This window comes from Typopeltis vanoorti, chromosome 14 (genome assembly GCF_054136105.1).
Source record: "Typopeltis vanoorti isolate ZY-2024b chromosome 14, IOZ_Tvanoo_1.0, whole genome shotgun sequence".
Classification (NCBI taxonomy): domain Eukaryota; kingdom Metazoa; phylum Arthropoda; class Arachnida; order Uropygi; family Thelyphonidae; genus Typopeltis; species Typopeltis vanoorti.
This window is the reverse complement of record NC_143562.1, coordinates 110991497-111017996: the sequence shown is the minus strand read 5'-3', so window position 1 is coordinate 111017996 and position 26500 is coordinate 110991497. Positions and strand designations below refer to the sequence as shown.

General features: G+C 35.6%; 1 protein-coding gene across 3 annotated transcripts in view; it reads right to left on the bottom strand.

The window, feature by feature from the left end:
- LOC150099834 (leucine-rich repeat-containing protein 49-like) overlaps nucleotides 1-26500 on the bottom strand; it is an 853241-nt gene that overhangs the window by 196036 nt on the left and 630705 nt on the right. For all 3 annotated transcript variants that reach the window (XM_090403687.1, XM_090403689.1, XM_090403688.1), the window contains one exon: nucleotides 22503-22705. In XM_090403687.1, coding sequence (XP_090259813.1) covers nucleotides 22503-22705 — 203 coding nt within the window. The remainder of the gene's footprint in view (nucleotides 1-22502; nucleotides 22706-26500) is intronic.

Genomic DNA, 26500 nt, shown 5'->3' with positions numbered 1-26500 from the left:
GTTTTATGGTCAATTTTAGGGATGACTTGAGAGCAATTCCAGGCAGAGAAGGTCAACTCAGATTGGTCTTTTGGTTGTTCATCTGCATAAGACTGGTGAAAAAGGAAAATTGATATGATGATATGATAATATAAAAGAGCTGAGTACTTTTTCTCCATCTTTCATACTATCTGTCTTTTCTTTCTCCTAACACTATCAGGCTGTCTTGCACCCCAATACTAACTATTCTAAGTTTATGATGAACTTTTTCACCTCAATATTCTGGATCTGGCTGCCACTGATGACAATTTATAATGTTTGTCTTTGGGTCTGCTTGTTTCCTGAGGATCAGAGAGGCCTGCTCAGTGTCAGGTTTTTGAATGTCACTGAGGGGAGTCAACTGCTGAGTTTCCTCTACTGAAGTCATTCAGATCAGGAAATGATACAGGAGTGACAGTAATTTGTGAGCTCATTAACATACTGAATATTGCCTACAGTGGGAGGAAGCTGTTCAATGATAGAGTACATGTGTATGTGAGTGTATACTCTAGTGCAGGGATTCTCAACCTATGGTACGCATATCACTGGTGGTACGTGATATTAGATATACCAGTGAGGCAGTGGCCTTACTGGTACATCTAATATCTTGAATTAAATATAGTGGTATGTCACTGGAAAAGTTGAGAACCCCTGCTCTAGTGTATACCTTTAGCCGGCCTGGTTGGCTGAGTGGTTAGCATATCTGCTCTCCAGCCAAAACGCTGCGGGTTCAAATCCACCATGGGCATGGATATTTAGGATTGTCTGTGGAAATGCTAGTGGTGGTGGGTGGTAGATGGCATTAGTGTAGTTGTAGTTGGTGGAGTCAGAGAGCTGTAGAGTAGGTGCCCTCCCTCGATGAGTCTTTGGCATCTCTGGAGGTGTCACATAATAATAATAGTAATAATAATAATGACCCAGAGGACCTTAATATTAAGGTCAAAACATCAGGTAATCACCTTGATTTATATTAAATTAAACTTATTAACTCTAAAATGGTGGCTGTATCCAGAATTTACTATTATAAATGCTGATCATTATGTAACTATGAAAGAAAGAATTGCGAGATTTATTGTATAAGAAAGATGAGTAGAGAGTGCCATTAATACTACCGATGGGACTGGGGTCAGTGAGAGAGGGTCAGTTATCAAAAGAGGCCAGGTGAAATACAGAAACCTCAGGAACACCTGCATTAATTGGAAAATCTGAAGAGAGAATACTCTCCGCCATTATTCACATTATGGTGGAGAGCATCACTTCTGGGCGTCTAGCTCCGACTGATGAAACCTCAATACAGATTGAAACCAGTCTGGATAGTGACCCTTCCCATAATGTATAATATTATACATGTCTTAAGGATATGTGCATTGCATTATTGGATCCAAGGCAATTGATGTGAAGTCATTAACCTCTATATACGAGTTGCTTGGTCACCGTGGTTTATATTAAATTACACTTATTAACTCTAACATGGTAGATGCATCCATAATATAATTAATACCAGTTGCCTTCATGAGCAAACTTTGTTTGATTACACTTGGATAAAGGGTGAAACCAAGAATATAATTTCTTGGCATCTTTAAATTTATAATATAACCAAGTGGGAAAACTTTCAACAACGAGTTGTAACACACACAAAGGTAACACAATATTAAATGCCAAATGTGGACAAAACACTAAAGTGCTAACTAGGTGAAGCATGGGTACTCATACTTGTATTTGCTGCAGTGTAATAGAATTGCCTTTTTCCCCCGTATTCTGTGGTCAGTGTCCAAAGCATGGTCAGCAAGTCGATTTGCTGTATTGGTGGAACAAGATGTAGTCCTTGTGTTGAGATGTCCTGATATTGTCTGTCCTGCCTGTTTGGCTGTAGTAGGACAGTTTGCAACTGTAAATTACCTAGTATACTCTTGGGAGGTCTATGGGATGTGGCCAGTCTTTGGTGGAGCAGATAGGAGATGCCAGTTTCTTATGTGGTCTGTAACTGGTTGTAAGGTCATATTTCCTAAGGATTTTTGTTAATTTTTTGGACATGTCCCAGATATATGGAATGGTGATAGATTTTGAGGTAATCTCTGCTTTGAAGGAGGAGTGGAGAAGAGAGGGGTTGCAGTTACCTGGTTTTAATATTTTTTAGGGGTTGTACCCACTGGCTAAGAAAGTGTTAAGGATATGGTCAAATTCGGTAGTTAAGGCACCATTATCCAAATTGATTAATTTTGCTCTGTTATGTAGGATCGTTAAAATTCCATATTGTTGGGAGTGTATGTGTGTGGGGGGGGGGAGGATGTGACTGCTGGTGAATGTATCTACTTGTATGTAGCTTTTCTGTAAATGGAGAATGCAAGGGATCCATCAAGCTGGCATGTAATCAGGGGCACACGAGCACGGTGTGCAACACACACAGGTGCCAGGATAGTAGAGGCGCCAAAGATTTCAGGCGAGGAGGAAATACGTTAAAAAATTATTTATTAATTATATCAAAATAAATTACATTTTTTTAAAAATCTTAATTATATTTTATACAGGGTGTCCCAAAATTCACGCAAGATTTAAATTTAGCGCCATTTGTGTGGTAAAGTATTGCAAACGAGAAAAAAAAGACAGCGTGACAGCTGACAGTTCAGGGTTATTAAAAATGGCACGCTACACGAAAGAACAATGCATTTTCATTGTTGAGCAACATTTTAAAAATAATGAAGGTTTGGCAGCTACAGTTCGCAATTTTCGTACAAAATATGGTCGGAATAGTGATTTAACTTCATCAACTGTGAAAAGATTAATTAAAAAATTCAAGGAAACTGGATCAATTAGTGATCTTATACACTCTGGCCGTCCTTCAACATGTCGTTCAACAGAAAACATCGAAGCAGTTCGTGAGAGTGTTGCTGAGAGTCCAGGAACATCAATTCAGCACCGTGGTCTTGAATTGGGCATTTCAAGATGCTTTCTACAGCACGAAAGATTTGCATCTTTATGTTTACAAAGTTCAATTGACTCAAGAACTGACGCCTACTGATCACACACAGCGAAGAGAGTTCGTTGAATGGATTATGGAACAACAACAAGTGGATGCTTATTTTTCGAACAAAATCATCTTCAGCGATGAGGCTCATTTTCATCTTGATGGCTTCGTTAATCTACAAAATTGTCGCATTTGGGGTTCAGAAAATCCACGAGTGATTGTTGAGAAACAAGTGCATCCACAACGTGTCACTGTTTGGTGCGGATTTTGGGCTGGAGGCATCATCGGTCCATTCTTCTTCGAAAATGCGGCTGGTAAGGCAATAACAGTTAATGGTGCTCGCTATCGCGACATGATAATCCAGTTTTTTGTGCCTAAATTGCAAGATATGGATGTGGACGACATGTGATTTCAACAAGGTGGTGCCACATGCCATACAGCGCGAGAAACAATTCAATTACTGCATGAGTCATTTCCTGTCGTGTAATTTCCCATTTTGGTGATCAGAATTGGCCACCCAGATCATGTGACTTCACTCCGTTGGATTTTTTTCTTTAGGGCTTTTTGAAGTCTAAGATTTATGCCAACAAGCCCATGACTACCCATGCCTTGAAGGAGGAAATTGAGCGCTGTATTAACAAAATTCAGCCACATTTATGCAAAACGGTCATGGAAAATTTTGACAAAAGATTGCATATGTGCCAGCAAAGCCGTGGAGGCCATTTACCCGATATGCTATTCCATGCATAACCCTATACTGTATACTTTATGAATAAATAAGAAATTACAATTTTTAATTAAAAACCTGTGTTTTCTATCAAAATTACTTCTTGCGTGAATTTTGGAACACCCTTTAGATTTGTCTTAATCTTAAACAAATTATTTATAATCGCTTATTTGTTATTATTCCTTAAGATCTTATTTTATTCTGATCCTAGTTCTAACAAAGTAGTTTAGCGTAAAACAAGTAAAAACTTGAACTTTGGTGAGTTTACTGTTTACAGGATGACGCGCGTTTGAGTTTATTCTTGTTCAAACTGGCATTTGCTCTAAACAGTAATCCCTTGATTAATGCGCCCCCGATCAGTGGATTTTCAATTAGTGTGTCATTCTTTTTCTGCCCAAATTCAATTAGTGCGCCTATATACATCTTTAAAATAAATATTACAGATTTTAACAATTTAATATCTATACATTTTTATGGCTAACTATTTTAAATAATCACTCATCAGAATGAAATAATTTAGTTACCGATTCAAAACATTTTACAAAGTTACTTTTAATGGCATACTACACTACTTCCGTGTACACTATGTATACTATGTTCCAAATTTTTACTGCCAAAATTAATGTCGTCTGGTATAGTAAGCCCACAGATTCGAGACCCTTCGACACATGTCACAAAAAGGAGAATAAATTCTGATAATAGGGTAATCACTCTGTCTTCTGGGATGAGTTGTTTATTATTACAAGTTGGAAAATTAATTTCTCGTTTATGATCATTGTAGTTTTTAAAGTGGTAACTATTTTGCATGTATAACAATTGGGAAATTTTATCTATAAAGCACGTGATTTTCCGTGTTGCTGACCAATTTGTACGTCCTCAATTTCTTTCTACACCTCAATGATAACGTCCAAGAGTTAATTAAATCTCATTCTGAAGAATTGAGTGATTCTGACCTGCTAAATTTAGATGGACAGCGGGAAGATCCCGTGGAATATGAAAAAAATTTAACCACTGATAATAAAGTCAGCCAAAAGAGATTTCACAAAAACAATTTGAAAATATTTTTTGTACAATCAAAGTTTTTAAGCAGCAATGCTTAGAAGCGGACCCTGATGAAGACAGAAGCAGTAAAATTTGCATTAGAGTAGAAGAGGCAATAGTGCCATACTGTCGGTTGTATGAAAAAAAGAAACAAAATGCCTGCCAAACTAAGTTAGTTTAATTCTTTGTTAAGAAGTGGAATAATGAAATTTATATTCTGAATATGTTTTATTGTCTTTCAGCTTCATGGTTTTCATTTAACTAGGCGCTGATATACACCTTAACTCTTTTATAAAAAAAATTAAGGTTCAAAAAAGAAATTTAAGGAATGAATTATACTTTTTCCCATGGGTTATTATATTCGATTAGTGCATTTTCGATTAATGCGCCTGTTATAAGGAACGCATTATGTGCACTAATCGAGGGATTGCTGTATAAGAAAATCTGCTGCAGTTATTAACTATATTCTATATTCTGCTGTTATGGTGTACGTACTCTATGATATCACTAATCGAAAAGGTATCAATTGTAAGTTTTTGTAATTAGAGATAGGACAGTAAAGTGCAGTGCATCAGTAATAACATGAACAAGAAGTAAGTTTGAATTTGAACTAAGATCTAAGGTAAGTTATTCATTCTTTTCTCGTACATTTAATGTAAAATATTTCTTATTTTTTAATTTTGTTAAACTGTCATAAAAAAATTAAATTTTCATACTTTTAGATATTTCACTTTAGAAATTAATATATTTTTTTAATAATTCAACATTTTCTTTTAATATTAATTTTTATTTAAGTTAGTAAATTTATACATGGAATATTCATTGCAAAAATTGTGTTTTGTACTAAGTTTTTTTTATTAATATTATAAAAAAATATACATAATTTCAAATTTTAATACATACATCTTCAAGGCCCACCTTTCATAATTGGGTCGTAAGGGCAACAGCTGCAAGAGGAACTTCCAATGGTCACGATCCTCTGCCACCAAGCTCAGGTGTTCTGGTGGAATTCCCAAACGTGTCCACCCAAGGTTTTGGATATAATCTATCCAGCGAGTCCTTGGCCTTCCATGTGGCCTCCCACCCTCTGGCTTGGCAGAGAGGGCCTGCTGAGGGAGCCTCTCTTGTGGCATTCTGACCAGGTGCCCGTGCCAAAGTAACTGTGATCTCTCAACACGAGAAGCAGCAGTTGAGTATTGAGGGTTTCCTGAATTGCACAGCTTCTGACTCTGTCGAGTCCTGTCAGCCCCGCAACCCTTCGAAGGAACCTCATTTCAGCCGCTTGGATTCGTGTCTGCATTCTTTCAGTCATTACCCAACTCTCATGACCATAGGTGAGGATGGGGACATAGACTGTATTGAAGACAGCCAGCTTTGCCTTCTGGTTTAAACTCCTGCTTCAATACTACCGAATGGCCAAGCTCCCGCAATATTGAGCTTGCTAAGCCAATTTGAGTATTAGCTCTATGTCCCATTTTCCATTATTTGTGAATATGGACCCAAGGCATTTAAACTTTTCCACCTGACTCATTGGGACTACACTTGCATGTAGAGCGCACTGGGATGGTTGTCTTGAGACCACAAAAGTTTTAGTTTTGGCCACACTGATCTTCATTAAAGGCGTTTACACAAACAGCTACAAACCTATCCAGGGTCTGCTGGAGGTCATCTGCAAAAAGCAGACATCCGATGCTACATTTTTCAATTCTGACACAATCACTGCCTCAGCTGTACTTATCAATCCAGTCCATAAATATTATGAAAAGGAGGGATGACAGAACACACCCTTGGCAGAGGCCAATGGAGACTGTGAAAGGTTCTGACTTTGTGCTGTTTACCCTGACACAAAACTCTGGGCATTCATACAGGGATTTGATGGCAGCTAATAGTTGGCCATCCACTCCATACTCCTGTACCACTTGGCAAAGCTTATCCCGAGGAATCCGGTCATATGCTTTCTCCAAGTCCACAAAACATGTGTAGACATTCTTGGTATATTCCCAAGATTTCTCGAAGACTTGCCTTAAAGTGAAGATTTGGTCAGTTGTGCTTCTACCAGGACGAAAGCCACATTGTTCTTCCTGGAACTTTGACTCTACTATGCTCCTGCACCGTCTTTCCAAGCACCTAGCATACACTTTCCCAGGCAGGCTGAGCAGAGAGATGTCACGATAGTTACTGCAATCCTTCTGGTCTCCCTTCTTGAAGACTGGTATTATTATGCCTGTCTGCCATTGCTTTGGTGCTTGCCCAGATATCCAAGCAGCCTGACACACTCGAGTCAGCCAGAGAACACTGTCTCGATTTAAGGATTTTAGCATTTCGGGCCAAATTTCATCATCACCAGCAGCCTTGCCCGATTTTAGCGATTTTATTGCTAAATGGACATCTTCTGCTGTGAGACTAGTCATTGCCCCGATCTGCACCTCTTGGATGTTCACAACTGCTGGGCCACCCGGGTTAAAAGGCTCTCAAAGTATTCCCTCCATCTGTACAGAATATCCTTCTCGGTTGTTAAAAGTGCACCATCAGAGGCCTTAATTGCCCTTACTGTGTACGATTTCCTCCCTCGAAGGTGGCAGATGGTCTGCCAGAATACTTGGTTTGCATTTTTCATAGGATGAGTCTAATCTTTCTCCAAAGGATTCCTAAGCCTTCTGCTTTGCTGTCTTTACTGCCTCAGCAGCTGCTTTTCGTGCCTCAGCATATGGCAAACTCATCTCAGGTGACCTGACCCTAAGCCATGTTAGGTAGGACTCCTTTTTTGCCTGGACAGTTTTTTGGACTTCTTGGTTCCACCAAGGTGTACTTTACTCACTGCCCATTGCCATGCTGAGCAGCTTTCTGTCACAGCATGAGAGTGCAGAGGCAGTGACAGCTGTTCTGAACAGCTTCCACTCCTGCTCAACATCTGCAGTATGCTTGGGAATCTCTTTGAACCTGAAAGAAATGTCATCTGCAAAATTATTCCACACAGCCTCATTTTCCAATGCCTCCCATTTCACATGGTATAGCTGCTTAGGCCTACCAGCATTGATGGTAGCATCTGGTTTCTGAAGCCATAGAGTGCACACAACAAGGTCGTGGTCAGTTGACAGTCCTGCCCCTCTTCTCCCACGAACGTCCAACACTGAGGAAAATAGGTCTGCTGAGACTATAAAGAAGTCAATCAGAGACCTTTGTTCTAGTGTATCCCTGTACCAGGTATACTTATGGACTTCTTGGTGCTGGAAGAAGGTATTCATTTTGGACAAGCTGTTAGTACAGCAGAAGTCCAATAATTTCAACCCATTCGTGTTGAGGTCAAGGGCACCGATCCTCCCAACCACACCACTCCATGTCTGGTCATCAGTTCCAACATGTGCATTGACGTCACCCATTAGCAGGACTGATTCCATGTCTGCCACCCTGTCAAAAGCAGCATCCACTTCCTCTAGGAAGACAGAGTATTCTGACTCCAGATTAGGTGCATAGGCTTACACCACAGCCAAATCATGGTTATTCATCTGAAGCCTTAACACATACCCGTCCACCCAATGGGATCCACTCAACAACACATTCTGACAGCTGGGGGCTTGTGAGTATCCCCACACCTGCCTGAGCAGACATTGTCGGGCTCACACCAGAGTAATAGAGCTTCTACCCCTTATCCAGGTCGACAGTTCCAGAGCTTCTCCTCTTGGTGGAAGAAAGCCTGACTAAGTCTAGCCGGTAGCGCTTGTCTTCCTCGACCAGTTCCAACTCCTTCCCTGTCAGAGAGAAGATGTTCCAGTTGCCTAAAGCCATAGTCTAGTGCAGTTGTCATTGTCATTTCCGTCCTTTTGCAGAACCATTTCTTTGCGCTGCCCCTAAACACCTCCCCAAACGGGCCCATTGATGCAGTTTCCTCTAGCAGAGTACTGAGGAGTGGTGTCTAAGGGTGACTGTAACATTTTTTTGAACGGGTCCCTCTGGCTAAAACCTGAATGCGTCCCTTGGTAACCAGCGCGACAGACAATGCGGTATGAACATTTTTTGATGGCCTGATCATGTTACAGTGTTTGATAATGTCCTGTTAGCACAAGACGAAATGACACAGCAAAATAGGAAAGATTCCCCTCGAATACTCTAATAGCATTCGGTGGAGGGAGCAAGAAGAGAAGAAAGAAAGAAGCAAGGGAGGAAGAGGAGGGACTAGTCTACAGATAATATAACAGATGTATATTACATGAAGTAAGGCATGCTCGTACTCACTAAAGTGAGCCCTCGAATTTTAATAACAAAATTTATTATAATTGAGTATTTTTTTTTCTTTAATTAGATGTCCATAGAGGAAAAGAAAAAGAAACTTTCAGGGTATCAAAATTTAATAAATAAAAGAAAACAAGAAGGAAGAAAGAAAGAAAGAGAAATGCTTCGAGAATTACTCAGTACTTCACTAAAAAAGTAACGATGAATGACTCTGAGCCAGTTCCTGGTTGCAGTAAGGATATTTTTGATACACTCAGTCAGTTGGAAAAGAATTCCAGTGAAGATAGTGAACATGCTGAAGAAATTGTCGCTCATCTGGCACCCAAAAACAATACAGAAGAAACAATAAGTGAAAATACTGAAGACATTTTCGCTAATTCGGAACGTGAAGAATCTACTAAAGGTACAATAAATGTGCTTAATTTTGATGATTCTGGACTTTGGCCGGAAACATTTTCTCATACAAGGCAAGCCATTTTAGAAATGGGTCCTGAACAAATTAAAGATTTTAATTATCCATGCGATTCTTACGGACAAAAATTTTCACATACATATTATAAAAGGCATTTAAAAATGACGAAGAATACAATACCAATTGGTTAATTTGTTCAGTTTCAAAAAAACGCAGTTTATTGCTTTAGCTGCCTTTACAATTCTGAACATAACTTTATTCAGGGACTTAATGACCAGCAACATCTTGCAATGTATCTGAATCATCATGAGAAACATTTAAATCATTTGAACATTTACAAAAAATGGACAGAATTAATTACATCCTTAAAAAATAAAACTTGTATTGATGATTTGCAACAAACAGGTTCAGATAATGAAAGGAAACGTTGGTATTAAGTTATAAAAAGAATAATTTTTGTAGTACAGTTTTTAGGCAAACATAATCTGGCTCTTCGTGGTAAAAGTAATAAACTTTACGATCACAACATTGGAAATTTTTTAAAATGCATTGAGATGTTAGAAAAGTTTGATCCTTTTATAACGGAACACATGTGATGTGTAGCTAATGATCCTGCCTTTAAAAATATGCCCTCCTATTTAGAGATAAAATTCAAAATGAAATACTCACTTTATTGGCATCAAATATTAAAAATAATATTATTAACCTGTATCAACAGAACAAATATTTTAGACTGTGCTTCGACGTATCACATACTGAACAAATAAGTGTGATAGTCAGATTCGTTCATTTCAATTCAGGATACAAAATTGTTGAAATACCTTAACATATTTTGGCATTCTATCCAATTTTAGATGTTGCAGGGGCTGGATTGACAATATTTCCTACTGATTTACTGAAAAAATTAAATTTAGGCATAAATAACTTAAGAGGTCAGGGCTCTATGATAATGGCTCTAATATGTTCAGCAAAAATAGAGGTTTACAAAAAAAGAATTTTAGATTTAAATCCTTGTGCATTTTATGTCCCATGTTCAAATCATAGTCTAAACCTGATAGGTAATGATGCTGCGAATATCAATCAGGAAACTACTGGTTTCTTTAATATAGTACAAGAGTTATATAAATTTTTTTCCTCTTCTGTTTAATGATGGAATATTTTAACTACTCATGTAACTGATTTAACCTTAAAGCCATTATTATCTGAAACATGGTGGTCGAGCAAAATTGATGCCATAAAACCTCTTTATAAATATTTACCTGAAGTGTATGATGCTTTATTTGAAATTTGCAATGACTCTTCAAAACTGGACGAACAATCTAAATATCAGGCAAAATGTCTAAGTGAAAACATTGCTACAGTTACATTTATTTGGTATGATATTTCTTACAGCCCATTCTGTAAAAAAATGCCACTATATAAAGCATCATGTCCACACAAAAACAAATTAAAGCCTGAGTAGTCTGAATATGCCCGGAATGGTGGTGTCAGGGTGATATAGCAGGCCCTGCGGTATCGTCAGTCTGCGACTGCTATAAAGAAACTCAACGCAGAAATTGCTTGAATATTGCTACTTGGAATGTAAGAGGATTGAATAAATGTGGGATATTGGCTAATGTATGAGAGAGATGGAGAGATTGAATATTAGTATACTAGGATTAAGTGAAACTTTTTGGAAAGCATTATTAGATTTTGAGTTGAAACTTCCAAATGGCAAGATATATAAAATATATATGTTAGGTGGTCAAATATCAAGAAGAGGTGTAGCATTTATTGTAGAGAAGAAAATTTATAAAAATATTATCCATATAATAAAAAAATCGGACAGAGCAATGGCAATTCTAGTGAAATCTAAACCTAGAGATATGCTGATCAATTCAAATATATGTTTCAACAGAACAGAATGAGGAAACAGTAATAGATATCATGTATGATGAAATAGAATGGTGTGTAAAGGAAGTTGGAGGCAAGAAAGATCGGGTTATTTGTGCTATGGGTGATCAGAGAGAACATCTACACACTGGGTCCATTTGGACTAAGAATTCAGAATGAGAGAGAGGACAAAAGCTGATTAATTTCTGTAACAAGCACAGTCTCATTATAACTAACACTTATTTTGAACAAAAACCAACAGCACAATACACACGGGAAAGTATGGACTGAAGATACAAAAATCAATTAGACTATATAGTAGTCAGTAAACGTTACTTTCAATGGAATTGATGCCAAGTGCTGACTGTGGATCTGATCGTAGACTGGTCTCAATGAAGATGAATACTCACCTGAAAACAATAAAATTTAAAAGAAGTCAACCCCTAAAATGGGATCTGGAAATGGTACAAAATCCGGTAATAAAATCAAAATTTAATGAAAATATTTCAGAACTGCTGTCTGCAAAGTTGCAGAACGAAAATGAAATCTCTCAGTGAAATAGACTACAAGCAGCTATCATAACATCTGCTAAAAACCACATCAATAAACAAGAAGAAAGAAAGAAAAAACCATGGATAACTCAAGAGGTAATCAACCTCATTGATGAATCAAATAGTTATGTAAAAGATTGAAAGAAAACTGGATAAATAGACAGTGCACTGAGATAGAGTTATAAAATAGGAACAAAACCAGAGAAGCATTCCTGAAAGTGAAATTAATGGAAAGGCAAAATGTACACAGTCTAATAACATCAAGGACAAAGATGGAAACATACTCATTGATAAGGAAAAGATAAATGGAAGATAGGTGGAGTACTTATCAGATCTCTATGATGATGATAATGGTAACATGTTAGATGATTCACGACACCTTAAGTTAAACCTAACAACAGATACCACTCTGCCCACAAGAAAGGAGGTAGAACATGTAATTAAGAATCTTCCTAATAATAAATCCTCTGGGTGTGATAATATACAAGCTGAGCTACTGAAAGCTTTGACTGGCAATAATAACTATTTAGTGGAATCCATTCAGGACATCTATAAAACAATACAATTACCTGAAGTTTTTACAACATCTATCTGCATACCAATTCCAAAGAAACATAATGCACAAAATTGCAAGAATTACAGAACTGTGAGCCTAATATCCCATACATCTAAAATTATTTTAACCATTGTTAACAAACAAATTGAAAGAGCCATAATCGGTGAATTGAGTGAATAACAGAAAGGCTTCAGAAGAGGAATTGGAACCATTAATGCTATTCTGGAACTAAAAATACTAATAGAAAGATCACTTGAAAGAAATAGGAACATTTACATATGCTTCATAGCCTTTCAGAAGGCTTTTGACTGGGTAAAACATAACAGCATGTTCAATATATTAGATAAATTAGACAAAGAAGATCGTATACTTAAGATTGTAAAAATGATCTACACCAAACAGAAAATGCAGCTGTTTAACAATGAGACTTCTGTAGTGAAAATGAAAAGAGGAGTTAGACAAGATTGTATCCTTTCTCAAAATCTATTTAATATCTATACTGAGAGAGTGATGAAAAAGAATGAAAAACAATAGGAATTAGTATCAATGGTATAAAATACAGGTATCCCTCGACTAACGCGGTTAATTAATCCCTCGTTGTTACCGCGCATATCAAAATTGCGTTAATCAAATCTAATAATCAATTGTAAAAATCACAATTCGTCCATTATCGATTACTGTATTAATAATTCGTTTTACATGGTACTCTTTTCGGAAAGATAAAAAAATGAATGCAAAATAAATGTTTAATAAATACTTGTACATACAATAGTCCCTGCAATTTTTTTTATCAAAAAAAAAGTTATCAAGAGTCGTTTGCACAGTTTTAGCTTTTTTTTCTTATTGGCATAAATTCTACGATAACAAGCAAAATGACTCTCCAGACTTCGGAAAACAAGCAATGAAACAAAGAAAAAACACTGCAAATATAATACATGGTACAAATTAAGTAAATATTGAATCCAACATTATTTCATAGTCGAATATAGAAACTACAAGAGTTTCATGCCGAATATATAGAAACTTAAAGTTTCGGCAGATGCAAGCACAAGCTGGGCAAATCGTAATAAAGGTGGAGTAAGATCCAGATTGCTTTCCTTAGTATTTTTCATAATGTAAAGTACATCTCCTAGAGAACATGTCTGATAAATAAGCCGTTGGCTCTCTATTTCAGTAATACATGATGGTTTATTTATTTTCAGTTACAATCTAGAAATTATTGAACAAAGAACAAAAAAAAAAAAAAAAAACTAAACCATACTATACTGACATCGGAGGCCGCAGTATCTCTCAGATACAATTTACTGTCAAATATCACAAACCATTATATAACATGTGTTAAACCAAACTGACAGCAATAAACAGTGCAGAATATCAATCATAACATATGACTCCACAGCTACTCATGACCTCCAAGCTATACACTGAATTGTGTAAGAATATTTATATTAAACATTTTGCATGTATCTGTTGGATCAACTGCAAGCGCCGCAGGGTTAAAGGCGCATTAATCAAAACTCTTACCGTATATATCAAGGGATTGCTGCAATTAATTTCGTCACATTAATCAAACCCTGCGTTAAGCAAAACTGTGTTAAGCAAGGGATACCTGTAGAACAATCTTAGATATGCTGATGATACCATTCTAATAGCAGAAAACAGAAACAAATTAATCAAATTAATGCAGCTTTTAATTGAAGAAGGTAAAGAATTTGAATTAGATATACAGTGGAACCTCAGTTGTCGAACTTAATTCGTTCCCAAAGGCTGTTCAGAAACCGAATTGCTCGACCATTTTCCCATAAGAATTAATGTAAAATGGATTAATCCGTTTCCAAACCCCAGATGATTGTTTATTTAAACCTTTACAACAGTACTTCATGCATAAAATCGTATACAAACATAATGAAAGTGCATAAAATCTTACATAAAAAGAATAAAATAGGTAAAATAAAAACAAAAATTTAACTTCACTTTAGCTATACATATACAGAGGAGAGTTGATGGCATAAGTGGAAGGAGGCGAGTTCCCTTCCATAAAAACATTATTTATTTTTTATTTTATTTTTTTTATTTATTTATTTTTGGGTATTGTACATATCGTTGATTTCACCATACCGCACATAGCAAGATTCGAGCCACGAACGGCATTTTCATCTTTGGATATGATTTCTGTTTTTTATCTCTATCATGGTTCTTCTAACAACTTTTCTTTTCACTTTGCTGCTATCACTATTCTTCTGCGGTTCCATGGTGGCTTAATTAATAATAATTTATGAAAAAAAAAAAAAAAAAACACAAAGAAAATCAAGAAAACTCACTGCAAATTCGAGCAGGTGTCTGCACAGAATGAAGGCTGCCGCGTAACTGATGCTTTCCCGCCTTACAGCTCAGCACGCATATGTGGTTGCAGTTTGCCTGTTTGGGATCCGAAATTCTGTTTGGAAACCAAACAAAATTTTAAATGCAAAAAAGACCAAATTTATGAAAATCTCAAAAGAAAGCAGATCCAAGCCAGAAATGTTCATAAACAATATGAAAATTGAACATACAACAGAATACAAATATTTAGGCACCTACTTTACTGCAGATGGAAAGCAAGATAAAGAAATAAAAATAAGAACAGCCATAGCTAAAGATGCATTCTGGAAAAATAAAGATCTGCTCAGAAGTTCTGTGAGTATTGAGACAAAGAAAAGAATCATAAGAACATTAGTGTGGCCAATTTTCACATATGGAAGTGAGACCCAGATATTCAAGTAGAGAGTGAGACAACAGATAATGGCTTTTGAAATAGGGTGCTATAGGAGAGCTCTGAAAATCCCATGGACAGAACATGCAACAAATACAGATGTCCTCCAGAGAATGAGAACACAGAGGTCTTTATTATAGGAAATGATTCAGAGAAAGATGAGATTGGCAGGACATGTACTGAGAGGTTCAGCAGAACAGAGGATACTAACAGTTTTAGAAGGAAAAATTATGGAAAAAGGATCAAGAGGCAAAAAACGAAGGACATGGCTTGAAGATATAAGATCATGGACAGGATCACATGGCTATGCAGAAACAAAAAGGAAAGCCACCAACAGAGAGAACTGGATGGACATGATGCTGCACCCTCTCACTGAGGAAGCTACATGATGATGATATTTTAAATCAAGTGAATTTTGTCAGCAAAATACTGCAGTTTCTTCTATGAATCTCCAATTTGCTTTAGATGCATTGAATGATCTACATTAATGTTTAAATGATTATAGGTCTGATGAAACTTTCAAACAAAAATTCTAGAAAGCTCAAATTAATTGCAGTAAAATTTGACACAGAACCTGTATTTTGTAGTAGTAGTCCACTAAAGCGACATAAAAAGACAACACAATTTGATTACGAACATGAAAGTGAAAATATAGTAGATCCTGAAATTTCATTTAAAGTAAATTTTTTTCTCTGCATAATAAAAGATCAAACATTAGAATCTTTGCAGGAAAGATTTACTTTATTAAAAGAGCATATGAATTCATTTCAGTTTTTGTATTTGTTAAATACTTCACAAAATAAAGAATATTTATTATCTTGTTGTAAAACGTTACGACAAAAATTAACACGAGAATCATTCAGACATTGACGCAGACGATTTATGCAAAGAAATTTTACACTGTCAACCATTTATTTCTAATTTTAAAAACAATATATATCAAATAATTCAGTATATTTATTCAAATGACTTAATCACAATTTATCCAAACTTTACAATTGTTCTTCGGATTCTTTTGTCATTACCGGTATCTGTAGCATCTGCGGAACGGTCCTTTTCTCAAAATTAAACTCAAAATTATTAAACACTACTTGAGCTCCACAACGGTACAAGACAAACTTTCAAATCTTGCCATTATGTTAATAGAGTCAGATATTTTGGATCAACTTATATACATAATATTATTCGAGAATTTTCATTAATGAAACTAGAAAAGCTGAATTCACCAAGTGATTTTTCTTTCTGTTTAAATATTTATTTACTTATTTCTTTACCTAATAATGCTTAATATGTTCCTATTTATATACTTGTAAGTTTATCTGTTTTTTTATTTATAGCTATACAAAGTACAAATGATAGTGATTTTCTTGCCAAATAAAATATAGTTAGTTTAATTTTGAACTAAAAAATATTTAATATTTTTGTTTTTATAAAACTGCAAGTTTATCTGTTAATTTATGTAAAACTATATAAGGTGAAATTCGCAAATGATTTCCTTGCAAAATAACATAAATTACTTTATTTTTTTCCAAATTATTTTTGTTGTTTTTGTTTCTGTACTCTTCTTGTATGTTTATTGTTTTATATAATTTTTTTTTTTTTTTTGTAATTTCTGCTTTTGGTTCAATAAACTTATAATTAATATATTTCGTATTTCATTTTTACTCACCGATACGTTTTTATAAAGTGATTTTTTTATTGGGGGGCAGGGGTATAGGTGCGCCAACTAAAGTTTTGCACACATGCACCGGACACTACTGGTGTGCCCATGTGTGTAATCAGAGTGTCTAGGAATGGGAGACAGTTGTTTTCCTTTTCCAAGGTAAACTGGATCCTGGGGTATTGATTGTTTAGTTGTGTTAACAAATTGTTCAGTATATTCATGCCCTGTGGCCAAATGAAGAACAACACATCCATGTAGCATAGCCAGACAATAGGTTTATGTGAGACAGAATTTAAGGCTTTTTCATCAAAGGTCTCTATATAAAAATTGGCCAGGGGTGGAGAAACTATGGCTGTCCCCTCTATCTGTTTATAAAATTTTCCTTGACAAACGAAATAGCCCAAGTTCATGGTGAACTGAAATAGGGTTGAGATATCAGGAGGAAATATGGCTTGGATGACTAAGGTATCTTTGAGTGGGACATTGGTGAATAAGGAAGAGACATCAAAACTGACTATTATGTCAGTGTGTTAGAGTGTGAGGTTTTTCTATATTGGTTTTTAAGGGTTGAGTTTTTTTGTGAAGGTGTATTGGCAGTATACTGTGTGAGCACTTTGGCTAGATCTTTGGCTAATTTGTATGTGGGTGAATCAATGTCATCCACAATGGGATGTAATGGCATATTTTATTTATAGATTTTAGGTAGTCCATATACCCAGGGAGGGGGGGAGGTCTAGAGTTATAAGGTTGGCATCTCTTATCTGCTCCACCAAAGACCAGCCACATCCTCTAGACCATAGGTTGCCAAACTTTTTCGGGCCACTGCCCACTTTGCAAGACATAAATTTTGTAATGCCCCCCCCCCCATTATAACAGTTTGAATAAAACCATATTTTAAATACTCAATACTGTACTGTCGCCATTTCTTCTTATATTCAGACATAATGAAGTAATAAAATTAGCAAAAATATTCACAAAATAAAAGATTTAATTTACACTTTGTATGACTCCACTTATCTATCACACTTTCGACTGATGATGGTTGGCAAAGCACACAAAAAATAATGAAGCTTATTCCTAAACCACTGGTATTTATAGATTTGAAATCTAGCTCGAATCGACTTGCATGCATTGACTTGTTTGCGATACATACCATCGCACTTGTGCTTTGAACAAGTCACTGCAAGCATCCATATTCCTGTCAAAACATGCTGAATTGAGTGAATTACCTACTTAATAAATTGACCGACATACTGCTAGTTATGACTCGTCTGCTGCGTGGATAGACTAAAGCCTGTATGGCATGATCAATTTTTACAATAGCAAAAAATTAATAAATTTTTTAAGTATATAAAAAATAGAAGTTAAAATATCTTGTATGACACATTGAATTTTCTCATTGACATCTATTTCTATCTGACATGGTAAATTTTCAAATGATTAAATAATTGAAACAGAAAATTGATCGTGTAAGACGGGCATAAGATGAATTAAAATTCAACATTTAAATTTTAAATGATTATCTAATCGCAAAATCACGAAAATAATTAATTTTTAAATATATATATTACTAATTTCTTCTATAAAGAGCCACTGACCCCTAGACCGCCTGAACGCCCACATATGCTTCTGATCCCACTATAGAGCCCCCCCCCCCCCCCAGAAGGCTTCAGCACCCACTGGGGGGGGGCAGTACTGCCCACTTTGGGAACCTATGCTCTAGACCTACAAGGAGTATACCAGATCCCTCGCAGTTGCAAACTACCTGCCACAGGATACACTGGAAGAAGGCCACTCTGCCTTCTTAGTGAATCCTGCATGGTCAGCATGTCCTAAGTGTGACTGTATTGGTGGAACCAGATGTAGTCCTTATGTTCAGATATCTTGATATTGGCTTTCCTGCCCGTTTGGCTGTAGTAGGGTAGTTCTTCATCTAGTGATGCCTTCATAGTGAAGAATTTGTGGAGACACAACACACATGTCAGAATAATTACTTTACTTATAATTAAGAAAATAATAATCAGCCTTAATATGAAGGTCGAAATGTCAGGAAATTAAAATATTTATTTTTAACATGGTTGTAAATAACTATTTACAACCGCAAATAGTTATTTACAACCTTTAAAGTTTTAGAAATTAAAGTCCATAATTTCTAAAAACGATTGAAATGTTATTTTCTTCCACCTTTTTTGCAGAAGGTCACAGGAGGAATGCAACACAGTGCAGTTAAAGAGAATGAAGTGATTTGCTATGGTCATCGATGCAGGATTTGGATGAGAAGAAAGATGCCAAGATGTCAATTTTATATTTTGGTGATGATACCCTACTATGATCTTGGTGGAAGCAGAGAACTGTAGAAAACTGACCTATGGTCAGTTTTCTACATTTAACTATTTCGAAGTTGGATTTAGACCTAATAACAATTTTTGTATGTGTTGTGGCAAGTAAAAGGAATAATTTCCATAGAATAACCTTAATATAGATGGTAGGAAAGTCTCAGATGTGCAAGAAAAAGCTCAGATGTTTCTTGCACATCTTGATTAATTACTTTAGTAAGGTATACATTCCATCTAATAGCTTTCTAAATGACAAGCAAGAACTAGATGAAAAAACAGAGGTGAACGAGTAAGAGGTATCAAGAACTCACTGCAAGCACAGCAGCAGAATATAAGGCTAAAGCAGTGATAAAGAATTAGCAATTTTATGCCCTGAATGCTCATCTTGAGCCTCTGAATTAGTAAGATTCCTAATGAGTGGAAATAGGGCAAGATAATTCCATTTATTTATTTATTCTTATGGCAAAAGTAGCTACACACCAATCCAGGGCCTCATCTGTCCCTTTGTGGATATCCTGGAGGCCACCACTAAGAAATTGGTGCCTTGGGCAGTCATTCACAATATGAGTGATCATCTGGGCCACAGGGGAACAGTCACAATAAGGGTGGTGTGATAGTCTCCATTTATGCAGTAGGTAGCCACATCTGCCCTAGTTAGTTCTGATCCTGTTGATAGATGACCAAATCATCCTCGGAAGGGAAAAATCAGGCTGTGGAGCACAGGGATCTGCAACCACAAAACCATTTATTGGAAGATTGTTGGTCTCCACGTCAGGTTTTGATGATAAGGCAGCTGAAGAGAGTTCAACCATGGACCAGAAAAGGTTTCATGATTTTAGGTGAATACTAGGTGGATTTATGAGTCTGGTGCAGAGGCAGGAGAGAGTTGCTCATTACTTTATTAAATACTTTAATCAAGGCTTGTCTTCTCTGTATATTTGGTGGAGCAATGTTAGATAGGACAGGCAGCCAGGGGAGAGGGGTGCTTCTCAGTGTCTCACTAATTGTGCACATGGCAGAGTTTAGCTCGGTGTCTATAATGTTAGTGTTCACACTTCTTTATGGAGTACTGTTCAGTACTTTTTTTTTTAATGCAATACCATACATAGATAGAGTTAGTCCAGAAGTAACCCATTACAGTTCAACAAGCATTCCTGCAGTTGTCATTAAGTTACTAGAAATGCTAATAAGAGCATATCTAAAAGTGAGTAGATAGAACTCATTTTGATTCTCTGTAGAGAAATTTATCATGGCTTTATTAAAGCTTTATCTTGCTTTGACAATCTGCTCACATTCTATAATACAGACAACTGGATGAGAGGAATGTATATTCCACAAAATTTATGTTAGAATAGCACACATGAAAGGTTGTTATACAATTTGAAAAGGATGGATACACAAGATGACCTTGTGATGTGGATTGGAGAGTGAATGATTGACACCTATCAGGAAGTGATGTATGGTGCTGAGTCAAAGAGGAGGAAGGTAACACCTGGTGTACTGGGATACTGTTGTTTAACTTACATTTTAATGATACTGAGGAGGATCTAGAAGATGATATCCAAATGTTGAAAGTTTTTTCACTTGGTTATACTATAAATTAAAGATGCCAAGAAATTATATTCTTGGTTTCATCCTTTATCCAAGTCTAAGCAAACAAAGTTTGGTGGGTAAAGTCACTTCACAACTGGGCTACTTGTATACAGAGGTTAATGACTTCATATCAACTGCATTAGTATCCCACAATGCAATGCACATATCCTTATGAACATGTATAATGCTATGTATAACAGGAAGCAGTACTACTAAGGGAATTGATGTGAAGTCATTAGTCTCTATATACAAGTAGCCCAGTCGAGAAGTGATTTGACATGTAAGCTTTGTTTGCTTAGACTTGGACAAAGGATGAAACCAAGAATATAATTTCTTGGCATCCTTAATTTGTAGTATAAACAAGTGAAAAAACTCTGAACATCTCAGTCTAATCCAGAGTATTATAGTAATAGGGTGTAACACCTTTTTACTACTTGTATAAGGACTGGCTCTCACTAATGAGACCACAATAAAGGTCAAAAACAGTTGTGGTTTTGACCCTTTCCATAATAATGCATAGCATCATACATGTCTGTAAGGATATGTGCATGGCATTATGGGATACTAAGGCAATTGATGTGAAGTCATTAGCCTCTATATACAAGTAGCACAGTCATTAAGTGAATTCACACACAACTTTTTTTGCTTGGACTTGGATAAAGGATGAAACAGAATATAACTTCTTCGCATTTTTAATTTATAGGATGATATCTAGTTATATGCTGATGATAAGTTGGGGTGGGCAGTAAGAGACATACCTGATACAGAATCTCTGCAAGCTCATATATAATTATTATGGACAACTGATAATGAATTATTAGTTTTTCCAAGTGTAAGGGTTAGGCAGTTTAGACTAAAGATATGACTAAAGTAATGAATTAATTGGATTTTACCATAAATGATCTTTGAAGCCAGATACTATGTGAATTTAGACAGAGAGTTCCACATTAGATACTGTCTATGCTGAATTATATGGAAATGGAGAAAGAGTTGAAAAGATCCAGTAGCGAATAACCAAGAAGATGTGTGTCCTATCTTCATAGCTTGAGAAATAAGATAGTGAGAGGATATGTGATAAATAATTTCAAAACAAGATCTTTTAGTATCAATATAAGTGAGATTCTGCAATTCCTGTCAGATGGAAGAACTTGGGTCATTCTTAGAAGCATGTGAGGTATAGGCTCTTTCTCATAGTCTGTGTGTGGACCTGGCTACCATTCCATGTTTTGAATGCACCTTCAGTAAATGTCCTCAGTAAAAGCTATGTAGCCAAGTAGTGTAAATTTAAATTAAAGATGCCAAAATAGATAAAGGATTAAACAAGAATATGCTAAGTGTAGGCAAACAAAGTTTTCATGTGAAGTATCTTCACAACAGGCTACTTCACATTAACTGCCTTAGAATCCCACAATGCAAAGCACACATTCCTTTTGGATGTGTATAATGCTGTGAATTATAGGAAGGTCGACTACCTCAAACCAGTTTTAACATTTATTGAGGTCTCATCACTATGAACTAGACTCCATCTGGGTCTCCTGCTACATACCTGAAAGGATGTGTACTTTGCACTGTGGGATATTAAGCCAATTAATGTGAAGTTACTAACCTGTATATACACGTAACTCAGTTGTGAAGTACTTTACATGCAAACTTGGTTTGCTGACTCTAGGATAAAGAATTAGACAAGAATATAATTTCTTGGAACCTTTAATTTAATTTATAATGAAGTGAAAAACTTTCAATGAGCAGTGTAAATTTGTTTAAACTAAAAATCCATTTTATTTACCAGTATGGACAGATTTCATCTTCTTCTTCCTCACTTACAGAGTGAAATCTAGAATGGGCAGTTAAAATTTGAATAGGAATAGCTGCAGTTGAAATCCCTTGTTCTGCATGATCTCCAGCAGTGACTGAAGACTGTTCGGATCCATCAGATATTGTTCCTTCCCATAAAAGGCGGGAATTTGTAATTGCTTTTTCACGGGCTTCCTTTAAAAATGATTACAAAAGAAAAAGAAAAGAAAAATATTATGTTGCTTCCAGTAATTTAATTTGTGCTCATATATCATCAATAATTATTAGAATATTAATTAAACCCAAATATTAATTAATTATAACTACCAATTATATATTTGGTTTAATCTTTTATCCAAGTGTAAAGAAAAAAAAATTTGTGCCTGGAGCAACTCATAGCAAAGGTGGTATAACTTCTCATCACTTGCCTTAGTATCCCATAATACAAAGCAGTGCCGAAACGAGGGCATGGCAAAAGAGGCACCCACCACGGGTGCAAAACGTAAAAAATAAATAAATAGATATAAAATAAAAGTCCGCCATTTTATATTGTATTTTTAAATTTTGGCAATATGCTGCTTTAGACAAAAATTTTGCGACACACTGCAACTCATTTTGATGGGGTAAATAGTAAGTATATAACATATATGCAGACATGTATAATGCTATGCATTAACCACCTTACTGGCCATTATGGATCAAATATGCAACCTCATATACTTTGTATCCATCATATATTTCAATGTAATATCAATTATATTATAATTTTAACATGCACTTTGCATCCATGGAAATTTGTACGTATATATACGTCCGGGCCGGTAGTGTGGTTAAGGGAAGGGTCCTACCCAGACCGGTTTCAACCTTTATTGAGGTCTGAAAATACTTTAGGCGCAAACTTTGTTTGCTTACACTTTGAAAAAGGATTAAACCAAATATATAATTGGCAGCATAGCCAAGTGAAAAAACTTCTATCAACTTATCTCTAATCCAAAGAATTTTAATAATAAAGTGTGATACCTTTTGGCAACTGGTATATGGAAATATCACTTCTCCATTACTTCCACCTTAGTATCACCACCTCTGGGTCTGGCTCCCACTGATGAGACCTCAATAAAGGTTGAAACCAGTCTGGGTAGTGACTCTTCCCTTAATGCGTAGCATTATATATGTCTGCAAGGAGATGTGCTTTGCATTATTGGATACTAAGGCAAGTGATGAGAAGTTATACCACCTTTGCCATGAGTTTCCCAGTCCTGAAAATACTTCAGGTGCAAACTTTGTTTGCTTACACTTGGATAAAGAATTAAACCAAATATATTACTGATAGCATAGCCAAATGAAAAAACTTCAACCAATTAATTATAACTGTTATGAACTGAAATAATAGATTTATGACATAATGATATGAGCCCTCCTCAGGAGATGAAGATATTGAGACTTGACCAGTCATTCTTTTTGATTTAACAATAAATTAAACTTGTCAGTTTAGTTGGACAAGCAGATAGCATTTCTATTCTTTTACCTACATATCTGAAATATGCCATGATATGGATATTTCTGAAAATCATTTAGGAAGCAGATAGTTTACTACATTACCTGATATAAGACAAAATAAAGCAGTTGAATGATGTTCATTTCACTAGTAACAAATGAATTAGCATAGAAAAAATAGAGTTATTACATGCAAACACAGTAAACTTCTAAAGGAAACAAACCAAAAAAAGTGTGAACTCTTTTCCTAGCAAGCATCCTCTAAAATTCAATTTGGACAGCCTAGGTCACTGTGCTATAAGTCTTAAAAAAGTTTTCCAAATTTTAGGTAACTCAATATATCATAATACTTGCTGAGATTAGGGAAGCATTCCACCCAAATCTATTTATTTTATTATTATTTATATATTTTTATTATTGTGTGGGTTAAGGGTTAGATATGCCATATGCCAGTCCCAAGTCTGGATAAAATAAGGGGTGGGGGAGAGTTTCGGAAAGCAATGATGAACTACCCTGTAAAAATCTCACCAGGAATACTTTGTTGGCAAAGCCTACAAAGTCGCCTATGGACAGAAAATGACTGAAAGGGGAAATCAGTCAGTCAAGGGTTAGATAATCAGAGAATCTACTCTAGAGACAAACACCATGCTTTTTTCAGGCCCATTTAAGTCTCCAATAAACAGGTAATGGTCTCAAGTTAAGTAGCAAAAGCCAACTGCTACATTAGTAACATGGATAAAATATAGAACTTAGGGTGGTAGACAATTTATTTATTTGTATACTTCCCAAATGTGAGGTAGCAAAATCTATAATACCAAAGTGCTGTACTTTTCCCTTACTACATGGACAAGTAGTAAGGGAAAAGAAGGAATCTACTGATTGTGTTTATTGAACAGAAAAAAGTCATAGTCTTCGAATAAAATTATATGGGAGATAAAGATAAGAATTTGGTTTGATAAGACTGAAGCATAGAATGCACATTGACTAATAGCTGCTTGTGTCTTTATATGTTTAGCACAGGGAAGCAATGCCTGTGAAAATATCTACAGAAAAGACAATGTAGAAACAGAGCATCAAAGACAAAGAAAGAGAAGGTAATATATCAGAGGTAGAATTCTGAGGCACCACTCTCATAGGTGTGCAAGCAATATTTTGAAGATGTACAGATTTCGTATTTACATAGGGTTAGGAATTGTAGGGTATCTGTATTAAAATTTAGATATCCCACAAATTAAAAATAAATTTAAAGCCAGGAAATTTATTTTACATCTAAGCAACACTTTAGTAGCCAAAGATTAATTATAATTTTGCATGAGCTGTCAAGTGTTGAAATGTTGGTGATGTTTATATCAAGATGATTCGCTATGTTGTCACTGACAAGAGAAGCAAAGGTTACCACTGTATTATCGGAAGTGATTAAATGAACCTCTGTGTGAGAAGATTGTGAAATCAAGAACTATTATAATTTCCCCCGTTTTCATTAAGAAATTATAATTAAATACCTTTCATGCACTATGAAAAGAACTTTATTTTTTTCAATCACAGTGCTGAAAGCAGTAATGGCAGTTCATAATGATGGACTGGAAGAAGTTGCTCTAATGCATTTCTGAGCATGCACAGAAGTAAAAATAACTTTATGGAACATTGCTAGGTGTTGTTATTCAGGAATAGGAAAAGAACATAGCAGGATGAGAATTGTGGAGGTTCTGTGTCTTCAGTATATGAAGATGGAACAGAAACAGAAGACAGAGAGGATATCCTTTAAAAGAGAGATAAATGAAAATTTTGGTAGTAATTAAACCATATAGGATTTATTTCAGTTAAAGCTAAAAGGAACTTTAATGCTCCCCAGTTCATATAAAAATGGCCCAGTAAAGTTTAATTTGTTTTATTTAGGATTCTCAGCCTAAGCGATTTCAAATAATGGATCCTGTTTTGGTTATTTCTTCAGAAGTTTTTAATATAGAAGGCCAAGTTGTTCTGAAGTTATAACCATTGATATGATTTTTAGTAGCATATTCAGTAGAGTTTGCTGTTACTTTTCTAAGGAAAGTGAATCAAGTTACTGAAGTGCTTTCAATGAAAAGAATATGTTTTCTTCAGTGCTCCATGATTTGAGATACAAGAAGAGTTTTAATTTAGGTTGCCGTCTTACAGAGAGCAGTTTTGGTGTTGGTCATTGTTAATCTCAAGAAAGAATGATTTAAAGGAGGCAAGAGACTAAGCTTCCAGATGCTTTGTTAGAATATAGGATAATGATTGTAGTTTAAGTAACTGAAAGGAAGTTGTGTAGTTTTTTTCATGCTATTTGGAATTGTGATGTGAAGAATACATTGTGCTTATATAGTTGAGTAGTTAATTTGATTATGTATATATTTGTGCTACTTGAAAATTAAAGATCATTATTTTAGTTATAAGGTGTGTGAAGACTCAATTTCTTAATGGGTTTAGAAGATAAGATATTTATCTCAGATCCTGGGATACAAATCAGTGTGC